Genomic DNA, 17,295 nt, shown 5'->3' with positions numbered 1-17,295 from the left:
CATTTAAGGACTTCATAAATTGGTATTGATAAATCCAACAATACAGTATTGTTAAATTTCTCCAAAATTGTACAGACGATAAGATAGGACTATCTATAAGCAAAAAGTTGGCCTTTCAGTGGTCTGTTCTGATTGGTCAGAGTTAAGTGGCTTAGCCAGGCTCCTTTGATGAGGTGATAGAGCCCCTGGGGTTAGCCAGCTCTTTTGGGAGGGGTCTGTTACACAGTAACAGACCCCTGCCCTCCCAAACAGGAGGAGACCGGCAGAAGACAGTTTCATTAACAACTCTCCCCTTTGAACCTAGTCAGATGCTAGGCTTAAGGAGGGAAGGAATGAGCTGATGCAAAGGGTAAGGAGGAGTATGGAGAATAGCCATTTTTGAGGTGTGTTTAGCCAACTCTCGGCTCAAAATTCTGACATATTGAGTTTGAGAAATAGTGCCTTCGAGAGAACATTCCAACATACTTTTAAGTGGTAAGGCTTGGGGGGGGGGGGGGTTGCCCTGCACCTCATTGGACAGGAGTGCCCTCCTGCTTGACCCCAGAGAACACTGAATAAGTATCAGAAGGCAGTGCCTCTCAGATCTGCTGCTTGAACCTAAACGGTCAATGCTTTAGTTTGATTCAACCAACCAAGCTCTGCACTCCGACTGTGCCTGCTGCACTATCTAAAACTACAGCCCTATGGATCGAATGTACTTCAAAATTACTAAAGAGTGGACTACCTGCAAGCTACAGGTTAACAGAGCTCACCTGGACCATCGCCACAAAGAATCCTCAGCCTGGAGTACTACCAGTGGATTTGTATGAGTTTTGTCCAAGTGGATTGTGGGAACTGAAACTTAAACTTTCAAGGACCACCTTGGAGATTCCAGAATCTTGGATTGTGTTTTGGACATTATAGACCCGCAAGAGGAACTTTAGGAAGTAGTTCCTCGCTGAATCCAGCCTGCTGGAGGAGGCTACACGTCTGGGGGAAAATTCTCCAGAAAGGTTGCCAAGTGTGAAATGGTCCCCCCAGAGCCAACCAAATGTCCTGTGGCAGTATTTGTTTAAGTACTGGAAAGTGTTTAATACTTAAAAATTCATAGCTTGTTTTCCCGACAGTATTTTCGTTTTGATATTATTTTACAGATAAAAATATTTCCTATTAGTATACATTGGTGTTAGATTGTTATTGTGTCTTATTTACTGAATTGGTGTTTTTCAACGCTTACATACCTGTCATAAGTTAAGCCTGCCTGCTCACAGCAAAGTTACCAAGGGTTGAGCATGGAAACAATTTTCTAAGACTTATTCTGAGCCCTATTGTGTTAGTGGTAGTATGGTCCTTGGTAATTGCACAATACACTTTCCAACCCAAATCTACAGTTATTCCCACTATGTGGGAGGTCCTATTATATAAATGCAGCTCTGCTCCCTCCAGTTTGTTAGAATATTCCTATACAGTGAGCACACTAATAAAATACTTTTTCTAGCTTGAAGTTTGAAACATGCAAGCTTTACCAATCTCACTCAACCAGATATTTTAGTTTCTTTGGAAATAGATGGCAACTGACTTTCCCCCCACTCCCTGCCCTCACCACCAAAATCAAATCTGGTTAGACTAAACAGTTCTTAGCAAATTTGTGTGCAGACCCTGGCAGCTATAGCACAAGCAGCAGGCAAGCCTTAGAGAATTGTGTTAAATTCAAGCAAATTAAGGAAAGAACAAAATAAAAATCACAAATTTATAAAAAAGCAAAACTCAAAAAGATTAGGAAATCGGAGAAAATTAATGTTTTAAGGCAAACGTCTAGAAATGTAAAGAAAAATAGAAAAAACAGTTTGCAGTTGACCTGAACCCAGGTGCGATTTCATGTAGACCACCATGAAGCAAAGGTCAGATCTACAATGCAGGTAGCTCTGGTCAAACTTAACCTTCAGATTTGGAGCTCGATTACAAGTTTGGCGGACAGGTACTAGCAGATCCCAACTCACCTACTCACTGGGGCTGGAGCCAAAGGATTTAGAATGGCTCATAAGAAAGAACTGAATCAGCCCCATTTGGCATCTTCAAGTCAAACGAGGTAGCCACTAGGCTACCATTTATTCTGCCAACTATCCCTGTCCACTGCCAGCTGGCTGTGGTTTGTTGCTGACATCACTTGCTTCCTGGAACTGGAGGCCATGGTATTGTCCTCTGGAGGGCAGAGTGATTAATTTTTGCAAGGTATCTGTATTGGCCCCTGGAGCCAAAATGAGTGGCAAAGCTGGTTCTAAGCCAGTTCTAGCTTAGGCAGCAAAGAATCAATTTTATGTATAACGTTTTTCACTAAAGTTGAAGAAAAATCACTGTTCAGATTTTGAAAACCAAAGGAAAAAATTTGCTAGCATTTTCCCCAAATAGTGATTGGATAATTTTAGTCTTACCTACATCTGCTCATGGAGAATATAGCCTAAAGATAGTTGAGAACTTTTAGGCTAACCTGGAGTGAAACTGTTATATATACAGTGTGGCACTTCTGTATTAGGCAACATGCCTTGTGAACCTACAAGGCATGCTTTACTGGTAAATTAAAATACATGGATGGGTTTAGATACATGGCAAAAGCATCATCCTTTGCCATGAGTAAATTCAGATCTGTCGCACTGTAGCCCACCCACAGCCCAGCGGTCTTCAAAGCAGCCACTTGTCATATGTGGGCACAGACGTTTAACTTCCACACCAGTGGTATAATTTCTGTCATATACCAAGGCATTACAGGAAAGCTAAACATGAGTGAAATCAGTTTTACAAATTCCATTTTACAGGCTATGTGCACTGAATAGGAGTTACATATAGCACAAAGTCCCAATAACAGCCAAATACAAGTTCCCAAAAAGGCAAACCATCAGGAGTAACCGTACAAAAAAGGCTGATACCCTCAACATTCAACCCCCATGCTTAATTACTTCCCACACCCAGCTGCCACACACTGCCATTTAGTCTACTTGCATGGGTTTTACTTTTTGAATAATGCAACTAAACTCCATTGAGAAATTAATGCCAGATTAACAGATTTTAGTCATCAAGGTATAAAGTCGTGCCATAGCTGCGCTTCTGAAAGAAGACGAGCAACCCTAAAAAGAGTGCATTGAGAACAGAACCACCATGGTCAGTCAGTGTTTTATTGTGTGTCATAATTTTTTTATTGGAGTTCAGCGCACATATCACCCGGAGGAGTTTCAAAGCGCTACAGGAAATGCTGGTGAAGGCGAAGATAGAACAGCATTTATTTAAAACTGATTGAAGTTAAGCTCGTTGTACACCAAGAGAGTAGAAAGATGTTAACCGGTTCAATATTAAGAACATATGGCTACAGGATAATTTAACAGCCTTTTGCTAAACTAGATGTTAAATTGTCTTGTTTATAGGGTTTTAATGAACTGATGTTAAATTATTCAATAAATAAATGTAATGAAGGTGTAATGCTGCAAATTTTATAGTGTGATTAATCTAACTTTTGCAAAAGCAGTTTTAATAGGCACCATAAGTGTTTTTGTTTAACATCTTTACCACTCATCTCGTTTCTCTAAAACTTAATTTGCCACCTTCAAGACCGGTTTTAATGCTATCTGGAAAATACTACAGTTACATTGTAAATCAAAAACATTTCCTGTTAAGTGCAAAGAATAGTACTTAAAAGCAGTTGCTCAATAGGTATGCAACAGCTAAACTTCACGGAACATGATTTAGTTATCAGAACAGAAACAATGCACTGATTTAAAGATTATTTTAGACTCTTTAAGGTATAAAGTATTAACTGCTACACAAGGAATCTACTTATAGAAACAGTTCCAGAAATGCCCACGATGATATATCAAAAGATGTACTGAAATAATGTTTAGGCTGTTCATTCAAAAGCCACTTCTAGCCTAAGTCATACCCATGGAACGATTTGAAATTTCAGCGGAAGCTCACCTGCAGGTGGTACTGCATGCCAGATCCCAGAAGTTCCTTAAAAGTGTCATAGGTGCGCTTTTTCTCCCAGCAGTCTATGTACATTCGTTCAGGTCCAAATTTGACTGTCTCTGTTGGGAAGTCACGTTCCTGTACAAAAACATTTATAGGATCAAAGTCTAAATTACTCTCATTCGCATATTACAACTCGGCACATTTAGAATGGTTATTGGCACATTTCAGTGGGCATTTTGTTACAAATCCAATTGAAAATTCCAAGGAGCTTTCAAACTTTTTAGACGATACAACCTCAGTTTTTTGGATGCAAGCATTTCACCTAATACCAAGATTTTACAGAGCAATCCGAGTGTGTCCAATTAAGCACAGCGCAACAGGGCAACGCTACAGAATGAATGAGTAATGTCTATTTGACATTTCAAAATTTGATATACATTCCGTAGTAAGTAGCTGAAGTGGTTACATGCGCAACCCAAGTAGTATTTGCAGCCTGTCAGTGTTATTAATCCATAGCAAAAGTAACGGATTTAAAAGCACATTAACAAATCTTTTGAAAAAACGCAGCCTGTAATTTGTGACTTGACAGTAGTGGTTTATTACTGTAACTGATTTGGTGACCAACAGAGAAGGTACTATTCTCAGACCTCTACAATGCTAGTCAGGTAAAACCCATTATGAATCCAAACTATTAACATTATTAATTTGGTCATATGCCTCAACAATAACGAAAGACATAATGGCAGCCTATGGGGCTTTTCTGCCCTTTCCTTTCATCTCTATCAAGAACAAGCATTTAAAATGCAATAGGTCTCGCATTATTTAAGTTTGAGCTATTGGCATTGCTAAATATTGCAACACCAATTGCAACAAAAGTCTAAAAATTGTAGGCCAAACAAATTTGTATTTATTTTTGTAGCAATGGTGGCATGCTGCCCTTTAAATGAATATGTTTAAAATTAAAGTGCGCCATACTGCTATTGTTACAATAGTTAATTATGGATGTGTTAACAATGTGTGTGTGTGTGTGTGTGTGTGTGTGTGTGTGTGTGTGTGTGTGGGGCTGTGTGTGTGTGTGTGTGTGTGGGGCTGTGTGTGTGTGTGTGGGGCTGTGTGTGTGTGTGTGTGTGTGGGGGTGTGTGTGTGTGTGTGTGTGTGTGTGTGGGGGTGTGTGTGTGTGTGTGTGTGTGTGTGTGTGTGTGTGTGTGTGTGTGTGTGGGGCTGTCTGTGTGTGTGTGTGTGTGTGTGTGGGGCTGTCTGTGTGTGTGTGTGTGTGTGTGTGGGGCTGTCTGTGTGTGTGTGTGTGTGTGTGTGGGGCTGTCTGTGTGTGTGTGTGTGTGTGTGTGTGTGGGGCTGTCTGTGTGTGTGGGGCTGTCTGTGTGTGTGGGGCTGTCTGTGTGTGTGGGGCTGTCTGTGTGTGTGGGGCTGTCTGTGTGTGTGTGTGTGTGTGTGTGTGGGGCTGTCTGTGTGTGGGGCTGTGTGGGGCTGTCTGTGTGTGGGGCTGTGTGGGGCTGTCTGTGTGTGGGGCTGTGTGGGGCTGTCTGTGTGTGGGGGGCTGTCTGTGTGTGGGGGGCTGTCTGTGTGTGGGGGGCTGTCTGTGTGTGGGGGGCTGTCTGTGTGTGGGGGGCTGTCTGTGTGTGGGGGGCTGTCTGTGTGTGGGGGGCTGTCTGTGTGTGGGGGGCTGTCTGTGTGTGGGGGGCTGTCTGTGTGTGGGGGGCTGTCTGTGTGTGGGGGGCTGTCTGTGTGTGGGGGGCTGTCTGTGTGTGTGGGGGGCTGTCTGTGTGTGGGGGGGGCTGTCTGTGTGTGGGGGGCTGTCTGTGTGTGGGGGGGGCTGTCTGTGTGGGGGGGGCTGTCTGTGTGGGGGGGGCTGTCTGTGTGGGGGGGGGCTGTCTGTGTGGGGGGGGGCTGTCTGTGGGGGGGGGGCTGTCTGTGGGGGGGGGCTGTCTGTGGGGGGGGGCTGTCTGTGGGGGGGGGGCTGTCTGTGGTGGGGGGCTGTCTGTGTGGGGGGGGCTGTCTGTGTGGGGGGGGCTGTCTGTGGGTGGGGGGCTGTCTGTGGGTGGGGGGCTGTCTGTGTGTGGGGGGCTGTCTGTGTGTGGGGGGCTGTCTGTGTGTGGGGGGCTGTCTGTGTGTGGGGGGCTGTCTGTGTGTGGGGGGCTGTCTGTGTGTGGGGGGCTGTCTGTGTGTGGGGGGCTGTCTGTGTGTGGGGGGCTGTCTGTGTGTGGGGGGCTGTCTGTGTGTGGGGGGCTGTCTGTGTGTGGGGGGCTGTCTGTGTGTGGGGGGCTGTCTGTGTGTGGGGGGCTGTCTGTGTGTGGGGGGCTGTCTGTGTGTGGGGGGCTGTCTGTGTGTGGGGGGCTGTCTGTGTGTGGGGGGCTGTCTGTGTGTGGGGGGCTGTCTGTGTGTGGGGGGCTGTCTGTGTGTGGGGGGCTGTCTGTGTGTGGGGGGCTGTCTGTGTGTGGGGGGCTGTCTGTGTGTGGGGGGCTGTCTGTGTGTGGGGGGCTGTCTGTGTGTGGGGGGCTGTCTGTGTGTGGGGGGCTGTCTGTGTGTGGGGGGCTGTCTGTGTGTGGGGGGCTGTCTGTGTGTGGGGGGCTGTCTGTGTGTGGGGGGCTGTCTGTGTGTGGGGGGCTGTCTGTGTGTGGGGGGCTGTCTGTGTGTGGGGGGCTGTCTGTGTGTGGGGGGCTGTCTGTGTGTGGGGGGCTGTCTGTGTGTGGGGGGCTGTCTGTGTGTGGGGGGCTGTCTGTGTGTGGGGGGCTGTCTGTGTGTGGGGGGCTGTCTGTGTGTGGGGGGCTGTCTGTGTGTGGGGGGCTGTCTGTGTGTGGGGGGCTGTCTGTGTGTGGGGGGCTGTCTGTGTGTGGGGGGCTGTCTGTGTGTGGGGGGCTGTCTGTGTGTGGGGGGCTGTCTGTGTGTGGGGGGCTGTCTGTGTGTGGGGGGCTGTCTGTGTGTGGGGGGCTGTCTGTGTGTGGGGGGCTGTCTGTGTGTGGGGGGCTGTCTGTGTGTGGGGGGCTGTCTGTGTGTGGGGGGCTGTCTGTGTGTGGGGGGCTGTCTGTGTGTGGGGGGCTGTCTGTGTGTGGGGGGCTGTGTGTGGGGGGCTGTGTGTGGGGGGCTGTGTGTGGGGGGCTGTGTGTGGGGGGCTGTGTGTGGGGGGCTGTGTGTGGGGGGCTGTGTGTGGGGGGCTGTGTGTGGGGGGCTGTGTGTGGGGGGCTGTGTGTGGGGGGCTGTGTGTGGGGGGCTGTGTGTGGGGGGCTGTGTGTGGGGGGCTGTGTGTGGGGGGCTGTGTGTGGGGGGCTGTGTGTGGGGGGCTGTGTGTGGGGGGCTGTGTGTGGGGGGCTGTGTGTGGGGGGCTGTGTGTGGGGGGCTGTGTGGGGGGCTGTCTGTGTGTGGGGGGCTGTGTGGGGGGCTGTCTGTGTGTGGGGGGCTGTGTGGGGGGCTGTCTGTGTGTGGGGGGCTGTGTGGGGGGCTGTCTGTGTGTGGGGGGCTGTGTGGGGGGCTGTGTGGGGGGCTGTGTGGGGGGCTGTCTGTGTGTGGGGGGCTGTCTGTGTGTGGGGGGCTGTCTGTGTGTGGGGGGCTGTCTGTGTGTGGGGGGCTGTCTGTGTGTGGGGGGCTGTCTGTGTGTGGGGGGCTGTCTGTGTGTGGGGGGCTGTCTGTGTGTGGGGGGCTGTCTGTGTGTGGGGGGCTGTCTGTGTGTGGGGGGCTGTCTGTGTGTGGGGGGCTGTCTGTGTGTGGGGGGCTGTCTGTGTGTGGGGGGCTGTCTGTGTGTGGGGGGCTGTCTGTGTGTGGGGGGCTGTCTGTGTGTGGGGGGCTGTCTGTGTGTGGGGGGCTGTCTGTGTGTGGGGGGCTGTCTGTGTGTGGGGGGCTGTCTGTGTGTGGGGGGCTGTCTGTGTGTGGGGGGCTGTCTGTGTGTGGGGGGCTGTCTGTGTGTGGGGGGCTGTCTGTGTGTGGGGGGCTGTCTGTGTGTGGGGGGCTGTCTGTGTGTGGGGGGCTGTCTGTGTGTGGGGGGCTGTCTGTGTGTGGGGGGCTGTCTGTGTGTGGGGGGCTGTCTGTGTGTGGGGGGCTGTCTGTGTGTGGGGGGCTGTCTGTGTGTGGGGGGGCTGTCTGTGTGTGGGGGGCTGTCTGTGTGTGGGGGGCTGTCTGTGTGTGGGGGGCTGTCTGTGTGTGGGGGGCTGTCTGTGTGTGGGGGGCTGTCTGTGTGTGGGGGGCTGTCTGTGTGTGGGGGGCTGTCTGTGTGTGGGGGGCTGTCTGTGTGTGGGGGGCTGTCTGTGTGTGGGGGGCTGTCTGTGTGTGGGGGGCTGTCTGTGTGTGGGGGGCTGTCTGTGTGTGGGGGGCTGTCTGTGTGTGGGGGGCTGTCTGTGTGTGGGGGGCTGTCTGTGTGTGGGGGGCTGTCTGTGTGTGGGGGGCTGTCTGTGTGTGGGGGGCTGTCTGTGTGTGGGGGGCTGTCTGTGTGTGGGGGGCTGTCTGTGTGTGGGGGGCTGTCTGTGTGTGGGGGGCTGTCTGTGTGTGGGGGGCTGTCTGTGTGTGGGGGGCTGTCTGTGTGTGGGGGGCTGTCTGTGTGTGGGGGGCTGTCTGTGTGTGGGGGGCTGTCTGTGTGTGGGGGGCTGTCTGTGTGTGGGGGGCTGTCTGTGTGTGGGGGGCTGTCTGTGTGTGGGGGGCTGTCTGTGTGTGGGGGGCTGTCTGTGTGTGGGGGGCTGTCTGTGTGTGGGGGGCTGTCTGTGTGTGGGGGGCTGTCTGTGTGTGGGGGGCTGTCTGTGTGTGGGGGGCTGTCTGTGTGTGGGGGGCTGTCTGTGTGTGGGGGGCTGTCTGTGTGTGGGGGGCTGTCTGTGTGTGGGGGGCTGTCTGTGTGTGGGGGGCTGTCTGTGTGTGGGGGGCTGTCTGTGTGTGGGGGGCTGTCTGTGTGTGGGGGGCTGTCTGTGTGTGGGGGGCTGTCTGTGTGTGGGGGGCTGTCTGTGTGTGGGGGGCTGTCTGTGTGTGGGGGGCTGTCTGTGTGTGGGGGGCTGTCTGTGTGTGGGGGGCTGTCTGTGTGTGGGGGGCTGTCTGTGTGTGGGGGGCTGTCTGTGTGTGGGGGGCTGTCTGTGTGTGGGGGGCTGTCTGTGTGTGGGGGGCTGTCTGTGTGTGGGGGGCTGTCTGTGTGTGGGGGGCTGTCTGTGTGTGGGGGGCTGTCTGTGTGTGGGGGGCTGTCTGTGTGTGGGGGGCTGTCTGTGTGTGGGGGGCTGTCTGTGTGTGGGGGGCTGTCTGTGTGTGGTGGGCTGTCTGTGTGTGGGGGGCTGTCTGTGTGTGGTGGGCTGTCTGTGTGTGGTGGGCTGTCTGTGTGTGGGGGGCTGTCTGTGTGTGGTGGGCTGTCTGTGTGTGGTGGGCTGTCTGTGTGTGGTGGGCTGTCTGTGTGTGGTGGGCTGTCTGTGTGTGGTGGGCTGTCTGTGTGTGGTGGGCTGTCTGTGTGTGGTGGGCTGTCTGTGTGTGGTGGGCTGTCTGTGTGTGGTGGGCTGTGTGGGGCTGGCTGTGTGGGGCTGGCTGTGTGGGGCTGGCTGTGTGGGGCTGGCTGTGTGGGGCTGGCTGTGTGGGGCTGGCTGTGTGGAGCTGTCTGTGGGGCTGGCTGTGTGGAGCTGTCTGTGGGGCTGGCTGTGTGGGGCTGTCTGTGGGGCTGGCTGTGTGGGGCTGTCTGTGTGTGTGGGGGTGTGTGTGTGTGGGGCTGTCTGTGGGGCTGTCTGTGGGGCTGGCTGTGTGGGGCTGTCTGTGTGTGTGGGGGTGTGTGTGTGTGGGGCTGTCTGTGGGGCTGTGTGTGGGGCTGTCTGTGGGGCTGTCTGTGTGGGGCTGTCTGTGTGGGGCTGTCTGTGTGGGGCTGTCTGTGTGGGGCTGTCTGTGTGGGGCTGTCTGTGTGGGGCTGTCTGTGTGGGGCTGTCTGTGTGGGGCTGTCTGTGTGGGGCTGTCTGTGTGGGGCTGTCTGTGTGGGGCTGTCTGTGTGTGTGTGGGGCTGTCTGTGTGTGTGTGTGGGGCTGTCTGTGTGTGTGTGTGGGGCTGTCTGTGTGGGGCTGTCTGTGGGGCTGTCTGTGTGGGGCTGTCTGTGTGGGGCTGTCTGTGTGGGGCTGTCTGTGTGGGGCTGTCTGTGGGGCTGTCTGTGTGGGGCTGGCTGTGTGGGGCTGGCTGTGTGGGGCTGTGTGTGTGTGTGTGGGGCTGTCTGTGTGTGTGTGGGTGTGTGTGTGTGTGGGTGTGTGTGTGTGGGGCTGTCTGTGTGTGTGTGGGGCTGTCTGTGTGTGTGTGGGGCTGTCTGTGTGTGTGTGGGGCTGTCTGTGTGTGTGTGGGGCTGTCTGTGTGTGTGTGGGGCTGTCTGTGTGTGTGTGGGGCTGTCTGTGTGTGTGTGGGGCTGTCTGTGTGTGTGTGGGGCTGTCTGTGTGTGTGTGGGGCTGTCTGTGTGTGTGTGGGGCTGTCTGTGTGTGTGTGGGGCTGTCTGTGTGTGTGTGGGGCTGTCTGTGTGTGTGGGGGGCTGTCTGTGTGTGTGTGCCGGGCTGTCTGTGTGTGTGTGCCGGGCTGTCTGTGTGTGTGTGCCGGGCTGTCTGTGTGTGTGTGCCGGGCTGTCTGTGTGTGTGTGCCGGGCTGTCTGTGTGTGTGTGCCGGGCTGTCTGTGTGTGTGTGCCGGGCTGTCTGTGTGTGTGTGCCGGGCTGTCTGTGTGTGTGTGCCGGGCTGTCTGTGTGTGTGTGCCGGGCTGTCTGTGTGTGTGCCGGGCTGTCTGTGTGTGTGCCGGGCTGTCTGTGTGTGTGCCGGGCTGTCTGTGTGTGTGCCGGGCTGTCTGTGTGTGTGTGGGGCTGTCTGTGTGTGTGGGGGGCTGTCTGTGTGTGTGCCGGGCTGTCTGTCACAGCAGAACATCCACCGACTTTCTGCTTGATCAAGTCTTCGAGAGATGCCACCACCTCGACACATGGTACTCGTGTAGATTTTTTAGGGGCAGGGGGAATCAGAAGAAATTCCCGATGATTATACCATGCCCTTTTTAAAGAGCGTTTAACAAGACGCCTCAGGTAGCCTTTAATGCTGTCTTCTTAGTATGCTGCAACTACTGCTAGGCATTTGGTAAACACCCTTGGTGCTGATGTGACTCCGAATGGGAGTACTTTGAATTGGTAGTGCTGACCGTCTAGTACAAATCTGAGATATTTTCTGTGCGCTGTGTGGATAGGAATGTGGGAGTAGGCGTCCTTGAAATCCAGAGTGACAAGGAAGTCTTGTAAAAGGAGCGCAAGGACCTGCTGGTGTGACCATATGAAAGTGGTCTGACTGCATATACAGGTGTAGGGGTCTAGGATAGGCCTTAGAGGCCTTAGAGATCCGTCCTTCTTTGGGATTAATACAGGGAGTATACTCCTTTGTTTTGCTGTAGCATTGGAACTATTTCTATTGCATTTTTCTGCAGGAGGGATAGACCTCCTGTCTGAGCAGTATCAGATGTTCTTGTGACATTAGACGCTGTCTGGGTGGTATGTTTGGGGGGGGTAGATGTTAGTTCGAGACAGTAACCTGACTGAATTACTTGTAGCACCCACCTGTCTGATGTGATGTTTTCCCAGGCTGGTAGGTATTTTTTGTAGTCTTCCCCCGACAGGAGTAGAATGAGGCGGCGGAAGGGGAGGAAAGTCATTGGGCAGGGGTGGAGGCAGAGTGGGAGTTGTTCTTACCTCTGCCCTTATTGTTGTTACCTCTGTATCCACCCCGTTGGTAGCCCCTACTGTAGGTGGATTGTGTAGGGCTTTATAGGAGGTAGAGGGTGTGTCTGAAGAGTATCCCCTGATGGCACCTCTAAGATGAGCGTGAAATGACCGTTTGGGAGCCTGCGACTGCAAGGCTCCTTTAGATTTGGCTGTATCTGTATCCTTTTTCATCTTTTCAAGGGATACATCTACATTAGGTTTGAATAAGTGTTGCCCATCAAAGGGCTGATTAAGTATAGCACTTTAGGTTTGAATCCTGAAATGTTTAGCCATGCGTGTCTACTCAACAAAACACTGGTATTAACTACTCCGGAAGCAGTGTCTGCTGCATCTAGTGCACAATAGAGGTGCTTGTAATATTTTTCCCTACTTGGATAAGCTCATTTGCTCTGTCTTCATATCTATCAGGGAGGTGTTGCATTAATGATTCTAATTAATCACAATGTGCCCAGTCATATCTTGCCAATAATGCTTGTGTATTGGCAATACGCCATGTTAGCTGCTTGAGACGCAGTTCTTTTCCCTGTGTCAAGTAGCTTAGACTCTTTCTCTGGTGGGGGAGCTTCACCTGATGTTTGTGAATTTGATCTTTTGCGTGCATTGGAAACCACAAGCGAGTCTAGTGGCACTGGGCCTTTAATATATGCTGGGTCTGAAGGGGCAGCTTTATATTTCTTCTCTATTCGTGGGTTAATGACCCGAGTTCTAACTGGGTCTTTGAAGACTTCAGGAGCATGCTTAATCACTCCTTTAAACATGGGTAAAATGGATAAAGACCTTTGTGCATTATCAAAGGTATCCATTAGGAAGTCTTCTTCTACAGGGTCTGTATGCATGTCTACCACATGATACTGCGCAGCTCAGTGTATCAACTGATTGAAACCCATAGTGTCTTCTGGTGGGGAAGGCCTGGAGGGGTATATGTCGTCCTGAAGGACATTTGGGACGTCTGGGGTGTTATAATCCTCCCACGTGTCAGGTGAGCCTGGAAGAATAGATGGATCATTTGGATCCATCTATTCTAATAATGCTTAAGCCTTCTGGTCTTCCCTGTCATCATAGCCTTGCCCCCGAGGTTCTTCTAACCCATCCCCGCTGTGGCTGCTTTATGGAGGGCCATGGGGTCCCCAGTTCTACTCAGACCTCTGATCAGGTGGGATCGACCTGTAAAGGGGTAGGGCGTGTCATAAGGGAGAGTGGCTTCCTCATGAATGCTCGCTCCTTAATTAAACATAATGTTGCTTTTAAGGACTTTGTCCTGGATAGGAAACCCTCTTGGGTGTTCGTTACAGAAACTTGGGCAAAAGATTCCTCGGGTCCAGACCTGGTTGAAGCAGTTCCGGAAGGTTACTTCTTCGCCAGGCTGGATAGGACAGGTCGCACAGGAGGAGGTCTAGGTATCCTACATAGGGATAGCATCCTATGCCACACTACTCCGCTTTCTGACCCTAAGGATGATGTACAAGTTTTACACTTCTCCTTGAAAGGCTCTTTTGAGCTTCCATTTACTGGTGTCCTTATTTATCGCCCCCCTGGGTCTCAGAGTCTTTAAGACTTCTCAGGCAGGGAGTCAGGAGGCAGGAGCGTCTGGTTGGCCAGCTGGGACCTGAGGGAAAAAGAAGTCCACAAAACCTTATTGAGGGGCTGTAAGGCGGAGATAATAAGAGCTAAGCAACAATATTTTACTGCTTGTACCATCTCACTCTCCTCCCCTAAAGAGCTTTTTAAGATTGTGGATTCTCTGACCACCCTGCAGGTTCCTGATCCGGTTATTTGCTCTCAGCTGTTGTGTAACATTACCTCTTTCTTTCAGGCGAAGATTGCTGATCTGTATTCGGCATTAGAGCTTCAGAAGGCCGAAATGGCAGACTCCCCTCTGGTTCTGCTGAGCTTGCTCCATCCACGATGGAGGCTGCTCCTTTGGGACGCTTGGCATCCTTTCCTCCCCTCGTATCTCAGGAACTAGAGAACCTGCTCTCTAAGACTAGATCAGGCTCCCCCTTAGATCCCTGTCCTCTCACGCTTCTCAGGCAGTGTAAGGAGACACTTTTACCTCCCCTTCTGGAGATCATGAATGGGGCAATGAGGCTTGGTACCTTCCCTCAGCAATGGAAAAGGGCTGTGGTGAAACCATTACTTAAAAAGGCAACACTTGACCCTGGGGTATTTAAAAACTTCCGCCCCATCTCGCTGCTCCCTGCTGCCGCAAAGATGCTTGAAACACATCTTAATAAGCATCTTTCGGCCTTTCTGGAGAACTCTGGCTTGTTAGATCACTCGCAGCACGGATTTAGGAGGGAGCATAGCACCGAGTCGGCCCTCACCATCGTGCTGGATAATATCTGCACTCGAGCCGATAGGGGCCAGATCACCCTCCTTATCCTGCTAGACCTCACTGCTGCGTTTGATACCCTCTCTCCCTCTGTGTTAACATCTCGCCTGAGGGAGATTGGAGTGGAGGGGTCCGCTCTTGATTTGCTGACCTCTTTCCTAAACCAGAGAGAACAGAGAGTGATGCTGGGGGAGTTTCTATCTCCATCCCTGACTGTGCAATGTGGGGTCCCCCAAGGGTCGGCATTAAGTCCGACCCTTTTTAACATCTATGTGACCCCACTTGCCAGGTTGATAAGATCTTTTGGGATGGAGGTAGTTTCCTATGCCGATGACACCCAGATCCTGGTCTCCCTCTCCCAGCCCGTTAACAAGGCTGCCTCCAATTTTAGATCCTGTTTAGAGGCAGTCGCAAAATGGATGACTCACAATTCATTAAAATTGAACAGGGAGAAGACGGAGATTCTGGTGTTTGGGGGAAATGAGGACATCTGGTCGGCTAATTGGTGGCCTGCCTCTTTGGGAGCGTGTTTGGTTCCTACCGCTCTGGCTAAAAACCTAGGAGTCCTGATTGAGCCCACCCTCAATATGCGTCAGCAGGTGAATCTAACAGTGTCTACCTGCTGGGGCATAATTCACATCTTGAGGAGAATCAAACACTACTTATCCCAGCAGGCCAGAAAGCAAGTCGTGGTTGCCCTTATTGGCTCCCGACTTGGCTATTGTAATGCGCTGTATGCAGGTCTCAGTAGGGGGCTGCTGCAGCGCCTTCAACTGGTCCAAAATGCGGCAGCTAAGTTTGTGTTGGACCTTCCCAAACGTGCATCAGCCACTTCCGCTAGGAAGGCATTGCATTGGCTACCTGTTGAGGACAGGATTTCTTTTAAAATCCTGTGCCTTACCTTTGGCGCCTTAGCGAGAAATAGGTCAGTGGGGATTGGGGCTCTTTTGGCCCCCTATTGCCCCTCGAGGAATCTGCGCTCCGCGAACAACTCTTTATCTGTACCACGCATTCGCAGAGCCAAATGGGGTGGCAGAGCTTTTTCCACAGTGGCACCTAAAATGTGGAATGCTCTTCCCGTTGAAATTAAGGCCCTTCCCACTCTTCAGTCCTTTAGGAAAGCTTTGAAGTCACGATATTTTGCCAAAGCAAACCCGTAGTTTTGCCTCTGCCTTTTAAGATTTATTTTATAGGCGCCTTGATGCCTTCGGGTTTTAGTTTCGCGGTATAAATTTTCTTTCATTCATTCATTCATTTATTGGATTACCCCCTATATCATCAGAGCTATCATCCCTATTGTCATCGTCTGGTATGATAGAGGATGTAGGGGAATGTGTTGGTAGGGGAACGGGTGGGGATGGCATAGGTGGAGGAGAAGGGGAAGGAACTCTTAGAGGAGAGGTAGCCATGTCCTTTTTTGGATGAGGAGCCGGTGCCGTTGTATCCAGTGGTCGTTTTTTTGAGGCTAAAGTTAGTTGACCAGTGATTGGATCTTTAACCAGAGTCTTCTGTGCAGGGTCTGGGTGAAAAGTCCTCTGCAGGAGGCCGATCTTTAGGTGCGGAGGGAGGTTTCGGCACCGAAGTGGCTTCTTTGCAATGTCTTTAACCCCTTCCACGCTCATGACGAGCTGGGCTCGTCATGGTGTAGCCTCCTCGCACGCTGATGACGAGCCCAGCTCGTCATGTTACATGGGTTTTTTAAAATCTCAGCATACGAGCAGAATAACAATAGCGCGCATGAGGTTAACAGGAGAAGCAGGAGTCTTTTTCGGCTCCGATGATTTTCTCGGTTCCGGTGCATTTTTCGGATCCAATGGTTTTTGAATTCGAAGCAGGTTTGCTTGGTCCCGGTGCCGAGGTACTAGCGGTATGCTTCGGCGCCGATGGTGTGGATGTTGGAGTTGTCTTTTTTTGTGCCGGTAGGTGTGCGCCGGCACAGTGTGGAGGCGACTTGAACCAGAGTCGCCGGAAGGCTTAGCTAGCTTCTTAGCCGGGCCTGAAGGTGGGGCAGTAGAAGCAGTGTATCGGTGTGGGTGTGACCGGAGCCTTCTTTGGATGTGTCGAGGAAGGGTTGGGGGTCTTACTTACAACCCGCTGTGCTGGAGTGATGTCCTCCACTTCGGAATCTTCTGCCTCGGAGTTGCTGTCAACGCCATGTTGTTCTGAGACGTCGACGCCCTCTTTAAAGATGTCGTCTGGAATCGAAGCTGAAGATCGAGCCATCGTTCTCCTAGCTCGTCGGTCCCGGATCGTCTTCTTGGAGAGGAAAGAGGCACAAGCAGAACAGTCTCTGGCCCCGTGCTCCGGGGAGAGGCAAAGGTTACACACTTTAGGAAAGGTCGGTGTGGGGAAACTTCGACCCACATTGAGGACACTTTTTAAATTGTGTCCTTTCCATGAGCTGGAGTCAAGGCCTAGTTAGGCCCGAAGGCAGTCGTCGACAACCGGAGTCGAAATGTTCGATGTTGAAAAGTAGCGTCGACTGGAAAAGCGTTAGAAACTAATTTCTGGAATCTGGTGAGGATTGCGTGCCGACAGAAATCTGTTCCAACACGGAGCGCCGGAAACACATCCGAGTCCGGTGGCGGAAAATAACAATCTGGGGATGGAGCTGATGCCCATGCGCAGTATGATCCAAAGGAGGAGTCACCTATCCTGTGACTGTAACAAAAACAAACTGCAAACATCCGGGCCCAACACTAGGTGGCCATCAATGCACAGTGTGTAATCTGCAGCTCATATGCCTCGAACATATATTTCTGCCTCGTCCAATACGGTATAAAAAATGGTTCAATACAACTGTCTTTATTTAGAGTTCACAACAGATGCTCAGAAGACATTATCTAGTCTAATAACATCTGGCATTAGGTAATAAAAATCTGTAGGAGTGTTGCAAAATCAGTATGAGGTAGAAGTTAACAATGGTAGCCTAATTCTGTACGATAGCATGTTAATATAATGGCCAACATACTTGCCCATCATCTCAACTGCGGCAAACAATATTGAAAGCAAACAACTGGATATATATCTATAGAATATTGAAAGGATTTATTTTAACTAAAATCATCTAAATTAGTTATAATTTAGACATTTGTGATGCACATTAACATCTTGAGGCATGCAATGCCGGCTGTGACAAAATCAATTTGATGCCGAATTTGTATTTTTGCAGTAGTAAAAACTGCATCACGTAGCAATTCTTGAAGAAAAATACTAACAGAGTTCTGAAAATTCACTATTAGGTAGAAACTTTATTTGACATACATCTGGCATGCCCCATATAAAAGTTGAACTCTGGTATGCGTAAAGATCACATGTTAAAACTAGTCCTAATTTCT

At 51.2% G+C, this 17,295-nt stretch overlaps 1 protein-coding gene across 1 annotated transcript in view; it reads right to left on the bottom strand.

The window, feature by feature from the left end:
• The window catches only part of IFRD1 (interferon related developmental regulator 1), a 95,672-nt gene that overhangs the window by 33,173 nt on the left and 45,204 nt on the right, over positions 1 to 17,295 (bottom strand). The window contains exon 10 of the mRNA XM_086919313.1: positions 3,943 to 4,071. Coding sequence (XP_086775439.1) covers positions 3,943 to 4,071 — 129 coding nt within the window. The remainder of the gene's footprint in view (positions 1 to 3,942; positions 4,072 to 17,295) is intronic.

The sequence above is a fragment of the Lissotriton vulgaris genome, chromosome 1_1, assembly GCF_964263255.1.
Source record: "Lissotriton vulgaris chromosome 1_1, aLisVul1.2, whole genome shotgun sequence".
NCBI classification, from domain to species: domain Eukaryota; kingdom Metazoa; phylum Chordata; class Amphibia; order Caudata; family Salamandridae; genus Lissotriton; species Lissotriton vulgaris.
The sequence above is the reverse complement of the archived record's forward strand: the minus strand, read 5'-3'. Positions and strand labels throughout refer to the sequence as shown.